At 32.9% G+C, this 10906-nt stretch overlaps 1 protein-coding gene across 1 annotated transcript; it reads left to right on the top strand.

Annotated features, from left to right (window-relative positions):
- Positions 1 to 6466: 6466 nt before the first annotated feature.
- LOC148549798 (uncharacterized) lies at positions 6467 to 9694 on the top strand. The gene is made up of 4 exons (XM_088495789.1): positions 6467 to 6796; positions 6941 to 8533; positions 8705 to 8990; positions 9672 to 9694. The coding sequence occupies exons 1-4, from the start codon at positions 6467 to 6469 to the stop codon at positions 9692 to 9694; spliced, it is 2232 nt and encodes a 743-aa protein (XP_088351915.1).
- Positions 9695 to 10906: the final 1212 nt, after the last annotated feature.

The following is a 10906-nucleotide window of genomic DNA, read 5'->3' as shown; positions in this document are numbered from 1 at the left end:
TTCACTGTGAAAGTTCTCTTCGCCTCTGCTCCTGAAGCTCGATTCTCTTTGTCTGCCTCCTCTTCTCTCAGATCTTGCTCTCATTTTCTTCGTTTGTTTTAACACTCTCACTTAATCAATACTTTCTACCACTGCTCGATAGCTTCCTCGATACAGACGAAGAAGATGATAGAAAAAACAAATCCGAGAGAGAGCGCGAGAAAGAAGAGAGAGAGAGAATCAAGGAAAGATTTGATTTTTAAAATCCTGATTTGAAATTTGTTTACTCTTGCTCTGGTTTCAATGCAAGTTCAAATTTTAATCCTAAAAAGGAAAAAACGCGCTCAACATGCATCTGATTTGGATTTACAAATCTACTTCTATTACTTTTGCAGCTTTGCAGGTGAGAGTTGCGTGAAGAAGTTGCTGTGTTGTTTGCTTTTTGTTTATATTTATTATTTATTATATTTTATGTTTGTATTTTGAATTAGTAAGACACTTGTCAATTATTTAAATAAGACACTTGTTGATCAATCAGCCTATACACTTGTCAAGCACTGAACCTACTACTATTCTCTTATTATATATTAATAGATTATTGTTATTATTAGTTGAATGCTATCCAACCCCTCTAAAATAACATGTAAGTTACCCTTTATTATGTGTCACATTGTAATTGGTCCTTATCTTAACCATAGTTGGGTTATTTTATAATTTATTATTCTTAAAATATCAAAGCTCTCCTTCCTTGAAGCACATTCCACTCCTTCATTCTTTGTTTATCACTTCATCACCTAGATTTGGTCCTTTCAAGCACCGTCGCGCCAACGTCATCGCCATGCCCTCCCACACAACCTCTCTTCCCAGTATAGCCAGCGCCTCTTTTTGCCATGGATCACTGCTTATCCACATAATTAATGGTTAATTTTGGTTATTAAATTTTTTTATTAAAAAAATATATCTTTATTTAATTACGTGATGGAACATATATTTATATGTAAAATATAATATAATAAAATAAATCTATTCAAAGTATTTAAAAGTATAATTAAAATCATTAACATACAAATATAATAATAAAATTTGTACTCCAAACAAATAAACATATTTTTTTTATCATACATATATTATTTAAAAATAAATATATTATTAAAATTAATAACAAAATTTAAAATGATAAAATTCAACTTTTTTACCGTATTTTTTATAGTATTTTTATTTTTTAATTTTTAATTTATTAGTACTTTATTATTTAATTAATAATTAAACAAATTATTTGTATGAAAAATTATTTTTTATATTATATTAGAGAAGAGACCGATGTAACAGTTTAAAAAATAAATTGTATAAATATTTAAGAGATAAATATGAAATACATACCAAAGTAATGTTAATTTGGCTATTAAATTTTTTTATTAAAACAAATCTTTATTTAATTACACGATAGAACATATATTTATATGTAAAATATAATATAATAACTCTATTTAGAGTACTTAAAAGTATAATTAAAATCAGAAAAAACATATTTTTTGTCGTACATAAATTACTTTAAAAAATGATAAATTGTTAAAATTAATAACACAATTTTGAAATGATAAAATCTAACTTTCTTACAAGTATTTTTTATAGTATTTTTATTCTTTTAATTTTTAATTTATTCGTACTTTATTATTTAATTAATGATTAAATAAATTATCTTCATGATAAATTATTTTTTGTATTATCTTAAAGAAGAGACCAATATAACAGTTTAAAAAATAATGTAAAAATAATTTTTAAATAAAAAATAGATAATATTAAAATTTTTAAATACAAAAGTAAATTATATAGATAGATATTTAAAAGATAAATATGAAATACATGTCTAAAATAAATAAAACAGACAAAAATAATTTTCCATTTCTCAAGAGTACTCCTATTTTATCTATTTTATTTATTTTAGGTATGTATTTCATATTTATCTCTTAAATATTTATACAATTTATTTTTTAAACTGCTATATTGATCTCTTCTCTAATATAATACAAAAAATAATTTTTCATAAAAATAATTTGTTTAATTATTAATTAAATAATAAAGTACTAATAAATTAAAAATTAAAAAAAATAAAAATACTATAAAAAATACGGTAAGAAAGTTAAATTTTATCATTTTAAATTTCTGTTATTAATTTTAATAATATATTTATTTTTTTAAATAATATATGTATGATAAAAAATATGTTTATTTGTTTGGAGTACAAATTTTATTATTATATTTGTATGTTCATAATTTTAATTATACTTTTAAATACTTTGAATAGATTTATTTTATTATATTATATTTTATATATAAATATATGTTCCATCACGTAATTAAATAAAGATATATTTTTTTAATAAAAAAATTTAATAACCAAAATTAACCATTAATTATGTGGATAAACAGTGATCCATGGCAAAAAGAGGCGCTGGCTATACTGGGAAGAGAGGTTGTGTGGGAGGGCATGGCGATGACGTTGGCGCGCCAAATCTAGGTGATGAAGTGATAAACAAAGAATGGAGGAGTGGAATGTGCTTCAATTAACGGAAGTAGAGCTTTGATATTTTAAGAATAATAAATTATAAAATAACCCAACTATGGTTAAGATAAGGACCAATTACAATGTGATACATAATGAAGGGTAACTTACATGTTATTTTAGAGAGGGTTGGGTAGCATTCACCTTATTATTATTATTAGAAAATCTAATGATATTATCGCAATAAATATATTAAAAATTTAAATTTTATTTACTAGTAAAATATTTAAAATTAGACGTTTTTTTTTTTTTCGTTTTTTCAGTAAGTTATTATCAAATATATCAGAATTAAAGAATAATTACCATAATCAATATAAAAAAAAATTATACTGTTAAAATATTTATAAATGATTAAAAAATTAATTTTCGTATCAGCCTTAATTAGATAAAAAATAACTTATTAAAAAAAATCTCATAAAAATAAAATTTTAAATTTTTTAAATAAATTAAAAGCTTCATATCCGACAATAAATAATCCAATAATGGACCATAAGTTTTTATGCATGTGATTATTCAATTGTTGCCGTTTATTGAGAGGAGACATTGCGGGAGTTAATCACGTTGAAAAGGTCATTCCTGATTTTATTGGCTATTAATATACAATTTCTTCCTTTCTCACTACACCTGTTAAAGTGTACGTTAAACTCTACTCCGTTCATATCTAATCTTTTATCCATATACAAGTGTAATAATCCGTGCTATATACGTGATAAGATTAAAATTATAATTTTAAGTTGTTTTATTAAAATTAATTAAATTATAATAATTTGATTAATAAAAAGTAATATATTATGTATTATTCATTTTTTTTCTTAATTTAATATTAAGTGTATCAACTCTAAAGTAGTTATTAATCGGATTTAGTAATTTATTTTTTTTAATAAATCAGACATATATACTCAATGTGACCATAAATAACCCAATAATACTGTCCACCAACAAATTTTTATATATTGTTTTACCGTAAATTAAAAACATATCAAAATCATTTTAAAATGAATAACAAATTATTAGAGAATTCTAATGCACAAAATTCTCTAATAAATAATAAATAATTTAAAACCACTAATATTTATTTAATACACCATATGCTAATATTAAGAATATTTTCTGAAAAGATATATTCATAAAATAAATATAATAATATAATTACAAATATAACACAAACAAATATGTTAAATAAAAAGTTAAACCAATATGCTTACTAATGTCTTTATTAAATTTTGCAAATTGGAAAATAAGTATGTATTTAATTATTTGGTGATCACCTAGATAATAATTGAATAATTGAGTTATAAATTGATCTCATAGTGTACACCTTATTTTTTCTCATCTCTAAATAAAAGCAAAAATTAAGTGAAATAAGTAGTAATATATAATAAAAAAGATAAAACATTTTGCATATGTATAGATAATTGTTACAAAACAAAATCTTATTGTTGAAATATTAAAATTTCACGTACTCCAAATCATGAAGATCAACCACAATGTAATGGTCACTTCTTCCTATTTTTGATCATGATATAAACTCTTCTTTTCTGGTCAAGAGTCTAATAACATCTAACTGAAAAATAAATAAATTAAAAGTATCAAATTAAGGACAAATAAATGAATAACATAATAAATTACTTATAAATTAAAAAAAATTTACCAAATTATTTTATATTAAACGATAAAACTAACAATATGTTAATAAAATGATATACCTTTAAAAAAGTCGCAATACAATTTTAAACATTTGCATAATTTAAAACTACTAATATTTATTTAATATACCATATGCTAATATTAAGAGTATTTTTTAAAAAGATATATTCGTAAAAATAGATATAATATGATTACAAATATAACATAAACAAATATGTTAAATAAAAGGTAAACCAATATGCTTACTAATGTCTTCGTTAAATTTTGCAAATTGGTGAATAAGTATGTATTCGGTTGTTTGGTGATCACGTAGATAATTAAATAATTGAGTTATAAACTGTTCTCATAGTATGCACCTTATTTTTCCTTATTTCTAAATAAAAGCAAGAATTAAGAGAAATAAGTAGTAATATATAATGAAAAAGATAAAATAGTTTGCATATGTATAGATAATTGTTAGAAAACAAAATCTCATTGTAAAATATTAAAATTTCATATACTCCAAATCATGAAGATCAACCACAATGTAATGGTCACTTCTTCCTATTTTTGATCATGATATATAACTCTTCTTTTCCAGTCAAGAGTCCAATAACATCTAATTGAAAAAAAAATTAAAGGTATCAAATTAAAGACAAATAAATGAATAACATAATAAATTTATAAATTAAAAAAAATTTACCAATTTATTTTATATTAAACGATAAAACTAACAATATATTAATAAAAGGATATACTTTTTAAAAAGTTGCAATACAATTTTAAACATTTGTATAAATAAACTATTAAAATTTATGTTATCGATAAAATGATGCTATCATATAATTTCTTGGCAAAAATTAAAATAAAATAAAAAATAATTTTATGTAGATTAATACAAATTAACTACGTATCAAATAAGTTGGATTGTTCATTTATTTGTTTTAATATATCGGCATGAGCAAAAAAATTGAAATAATTGTCAGGATTTTTATGATTATCGACCGTATTTATTATACATGACTCCTTCTTAAAAGTTATTCTACACACGTGTACAGTTAGAAGATAAATTTTGCTTGATTCCTCAATCACAAAATCTGAGAAGACATTGACCTTCCCCTCAATAAGTTCATTCTCAAACATCTTTACTAAATAATTCTTGATTGAACAATAAATTTTATCAAACTGTAAAACAAATTAAATATAAAAACTATTAGCACTTATAAAGCTATTAAATGGCACTGTCTTTGATTGCAAGTGTTAGAGAATCAATATAATCATTTTAGATCAATTAGCATCGATGTTAGAGAATCAATATAATTAATTTAGATCAATTAGCATCGTCTATATTTATATACCATATCTGTACATTAATTGTAGGATTCTATGTCTTTATTACTTTGATTCATTTACACCTATAAATACCCCTTGTATATTGTACCTCACAACACAACTCAATAATACACTTTTCATATTATTCTCTGAGTCTCTTGTTTCTAACATGGTATCAAGAACTTAGGTCTTTTTTTTTTCAATGAATATTAGTTCATAGCCCATTGTTTTTTCCGTTCCGGCAGTGTTCTTTGGCCTCTTTTTTCGTTCTCTTTTCGACGCTTTAGTTTGTCACCCCCATAACCATCTTGTTCGTCTTGTCGCTGTGATTCCAACGCAACCAAAACCGCCACCAGATGCACGCCCACGCGCCGCCGACAGACGCTGCCACGACCAGGTTGATCTTCCTTCCAGATTCCACCCGTGCCTCTTTGCTCGCAATTTTCGATTTGTTTCTGACGCTTTGGTTCGTCACCTCCGGCATCATTGTGATCCTCTCTTCGTCAGCTTTCCAACGCCGCCGAGATAGCCGCCAGAAGCCTCCGGACGCGCCGCCACGCGCCGCTGGAAGTTCGCTGTCCACCTCCATTGTTCCTCCTCCAGAAGCTTCAGCAGCCGTTAGATCTCGGCGCTGATCGGACGTTCCTCCCGCTGCCACGTGTCGCACGAAGCTTCTTGTTTGACCCGCGCGCCCCAGACCGACCCGCGCGACCCGGCTCGACCCGAAGTTGACCCGCGTCCAGCTCACTGCCAGCGTGTTCCTCCTGCTCCTCTCCAGTGCCGCCACGTGTCTTCGCTTCTCTGATGTGGCGCTGACGTCACTGCTGATGTGGCGCTGACGTGGCGGACAAGCGGGACCCTCCCTAAGGTTTTTTGGTGAGCTCTTTCCGATTCCGCGCCCTGTTTTCTCATTTTCTGCCCTGAATTTGGAGTTTTCTTCTTCCTTTTATTATTTCTTTTATTACTATGAAAAAACCGGATGTCTTTCAGCCTATCCCTGTTATCCTTAATGGCTCCAACTATGCACATTGGGTTGAAGCTATGCGAGAATTTCTTAAAGGGCGAAAATTATGGCGATATGTGACTGGTGATATTGCCTGTCCTGTTAAGCCAACTGTGACTGACATATCCAAAGATGGTGCCTCCAAATCCAAGGAGGATGCTGAGAAGGAGAAGGACTATGCAGAGAAATTGGAAGATTGGGATAGTAAAAATCATCAGATTATCACTTGGTTCCGCAACACTTCTACTCCTGGCATTCATTTACAGTTTGGGCATTTTGAAACTGCTAAAGAGGTATGGGATCATTTGGCAAAACGTTACACTATCTCTGATCTCTCTCATTAGTACCAACTGCTTAAGGAACTTCATAGCCTTAAGCAAAAACGTGGCCAAGCAGTTTTTGATTTTCTTGCTTAGATGGAGATTATTTGGGATCAGTTGACCTCTTGTGAGCCTGTTCTTAAAGATCCCACTGATGCTAAGGCATATGAGGATTATCAGAACCGGACACGTCTCATCCAATTTCTGATGGCACTTACTGATGACTATGAGCCGGTCAAGGCTTCTCTTCTTCAGCAGAATCCCTTGCCTAGTCTTGAAGATGCTCTTCCTCGTCTTAAGTCTGAAGAAACGCGCTTGGGATTGCTTCGTTCTAAAAGTGAAACTGTCTTTGCTGCCACCGACAGAAAGGGCAAAATCTGTCGCAACTGTAATCGGCCTGGGCATTCCTTCTCCGACTGTCCTTCTATTGAATGTCGTAAGTGCAAACAAAAAGGCCACATTGGCTCCAACTGCCCGAAACTGTTCTGCCATTATTGTAAGCTCTCGGGTCACTTGATTGCTACCTGTCCTACTCGACCACCACGCTTAGATCAGAACAAGTATCAACCTCGTCCCAACAACTCTCCGCATGTGCCTGCCTCTACTGCTGCTGCTGCTACTGAGTCCACCTCTTCCACATCTCTCAACACACCTTCTGTCTCTCCATCAGATATTGAAACTCTTCTTAGGCAACTTCTCTCCTTTCCTGGTAATACCCCCGCTACTCTTTCCACCCCTCCAGGTAATTCTAAATGGTATTTTGATTCTGGTTGTTTCAATCATATGTCTCCTTTGCGTCATCTCTTTTCGTCGTTGTCTCCCACTACAAATGCACCTTCTGTTAACACTGCTAATGGTTCCCTCTTGCATGCAACACATCACGGGGTAATTTCACAGTCCAATATTCATCTTATCTCTGTCGGTCAGCTTGTTGAACTTGGTTTTGATGTCATCTTTTCAAATTCTGGTTGTCGTGTGCAGGATCGTCGGACAGGAAAGATCATCGGGACTGGATGTAACGCCGGATGCTTATTTGAGCTCGAGAACCTTCATGTTCCCTCTACAAATCTCTGTGCTGCTTCCTCTCCATCTACTCTTCCCTTGTGGCACCGTCGTCTTGCCCATAGCTCCTTAGGCAAATTACGTCCTCTTATATCTACGGGTGTTTTAGGTCAAGTTCAAAATGAGTCTTTAGATTGTATTTCTTGTCGCACTGCAAACCAACCTGCCTTATCCTTTAATAATAATTCCTCTATTGCATGCTCTCCTTTTGATCTTATTCATTCTGATGTTTGGGGCCCCGCTCCCACCACTTCTATGGGAGGGGCTCGATATTTTGTCGTCTTTATTAATGATTATTCACGTTTTACTTGGGTTTATTTGATGACTAATCGTTGTGAGTTGCCTCAAATTTACATTAAATTTGTCACTATGGTTCGAACTCAGTTTTCAAAGGTCATTAAAATTTTCAGACGTGATATTGCTATGGAATATCATGACTCCAAACTTTTAAATTTTCTCGCTGAACAGGATACTTTGTCCGAGTTTTCTTGTCCTGGTACCTCTCAACAAAATGGCAGAGCTGAGTGTAAACACCGTCATATTCTTGACTCTGTCCGTGCGATGCTTATTTCCTCTTCCTGTCCTGAGCGTGCTTGGGGTGAAGCTGTCCTCACTACTGTTCATGCTATCAATAGACTCCCTTCTTCTGTTCTTGGTAACACTACTCCCTTTGAGCGTCTTTATCGTACTCCTCCCGATTACAGTTCTCTCCGTGTTTTTGGTTGTGTCTGTTTTGTCCTCCTTCAGCCTCATGAACATAATAAGCTTGAACCTCGGGCTCGCATGTGTTGTTTTCTTGGTTATGCTTCTGAACATAAGGGTTATCGTTGTTGGGATCCTATCTCTCGCCGTATTCGTATATCTCATCATGTTATCTTCTGGGAGCATCACATGTTCTCTAGTTTTTCCTCTTTTGAGTCCATTCCTTCTACTCCGTCACCATTTTTTACTAACCCAAATGTTGATCTCTTTCCTAGTGATGATACTACAGGGTCTACCCCAAGTCCACCCCTCAAGGCTCCTGATCCTCCGGCTTCTCCATCTCTCGATGATTCCAGTCCGGACGGCGATCCCGCTCCTAGCGTCATGCCTCCTCCTCCCACTCGTTCTTCTAGGGTAAGGAATCCACCTCCTCATCTTCTTGATTATCATTGCTTTTCTACTATTCTTCATCAACATGAACCTAAGTCATTCAGAGAAGCCTCCACAAATCCAAATTGGCAACAAGCAATGTAGGAAGAAATACAGGCACTTGAAAAAGTACACACTTAGGATTTGGTTGATCCTCCTTCTGATCAGGAAGTTGTGGGCAGTAGATGGGTATACAAGATCAAGACTCGCTCTGATAGCTCTATTGACCGTTATAAGGCACGCTTGGTTGCTCAAGGTTGTACGCAAGAGTATGGTATTGATTATGAAGAGACTTTTGCTCCTGTTGCTCGCCTTACGTCTGTTAGAGCTCTCCTTGCCATTGCTGCGGTTAAGAGATGGTCTCTCAGTCAGATGGATGTGAAGAATACATTTCTTAATGGAGATTTGAAAAAGAAAGTCTATATGAAACCACCTCCAGGATATCCTTGTCCTTCCAATAAGGTTTGTCTCCTTCGCAAGGCACTTTATGGACTTAAGCAAGCTCCTCGTGAATGGTTTGACAAGTTCAGCACTACCATCTGTAGTCTTGATTTTATTTCTAGTCCTCATGAGAATGCGCTTTTCATTCGTAAAAGCGAACGTGGAGTTGTTGATCATTACTGGAGATGATGTTGATGGTATCTCTGATCTCAAGGCTTCACTTCACCATACCTTTGAGATGAAGGATCTTGGTTCTCTCAGCTATTTTCTTGGTCTCGAGGTCATCTCCACAGATGATGGCATTTATCTCTCTCAGACTAAGTATGCTTCAGATCTTCTTGCTCGCGCTGGGATTACAGATAGTCGCACTGAGTCTACTCCTCTTGAGCCTAATGTTCGATTTACCCCTATGGATGGCACTGTTTTGGATAATCCGACACTTTATCGCCAGTTAGTTGGAGGTCTCGTCTACTTGACTGTCACCCGACCAGACATTGCCTATCCAGTTCATGTCCTCAGCCAGTTCTTGTCAGCTCCTCGTACTACTCACTATGCGGCAGTTCTTTGCATTCTTCGGTATGTCAAAGGCACTCTATTTCATAGCCTTTATTTTTCTGCCCATTCCTCTTTGACCCTTTAGGCATACTCGGATGCTGATTGGGCTGGTGATCCCATTGATCGTTGTTCTACTACTGGTTACTATTTGTTTCTTGGCGACGCTCTCATCTCTTGACGTGCTAAGAAGCAAACATTCACTGCTCGCTCAAGCACAGAAGCTGAGTACCGTGCCCTCGCTAACACCACTGCTGAGGTTATCTCGGTTTGTTGGCTTCTCGAAGATCTGGGTGCTCCTTAGTCGTTCCCTACTGATGTTTTTTGTGATAACCGCAGTGCTATTCAGATTGCCCATAATGATGTGTTTCATGAACGCACCAAACATATTGAGATTGATTGTCACTTTGTTCGGCAACGTATCCTTATTGATGCTGTTCGTCTCATTGCTGTTGGGACACTGGATCAGACTGCTGATATCTTCACGAAAGCTCATCACCCGACTCGCTTTCGGACTTTGTTATCCAAACTCAAGTTGGTATCCTTAGCTCCCACTTGAGTTTGAGGGGGGATGTTAGAGAATCAATATAATCAATTTAGATCAATTAGCATCGATGTTAGAGAATCAATATAATCAATTTAGATCAATTAGCATCGTCTATATTTATATAGCATATCTGTACATTAATTGTAGAATTCTATGTCTTTATTACTTTGATTCATTTAGCACCTATAAATACCCCTTGTATATTGTACCTCACAACACAACTCAATAATACACTTTTCATATTATTCTCTGAGTCTCTTGTTTCTAACAGCAAGGGTTTACTTATCAAATAAATTTAAAATACGAAAAAAAATATTTATAAATTGAACCTAGCATGGCTTGAAAGAATC

Source organism: Arachis ipaensis, chromosome B8 (genome assembly GCF_059453495.1).
Source record: "Arachis ipaensis isolate K30076 ecotype BB chromosome B8, ASM5945349v1, whole genome shotgun sequence".
Lineage (NCBI taxonomy): Eukaryota > Viridiplantae > Streptophyta > Magnoliopsida > Fabales > Fabaceae > Arachis > Arachis ipaensis.
The sequence above is the reverse complement of the archived record's forward strand: the minus strand, read 5'-3'. Positions and strand labels throughout refer to the sequence as shown.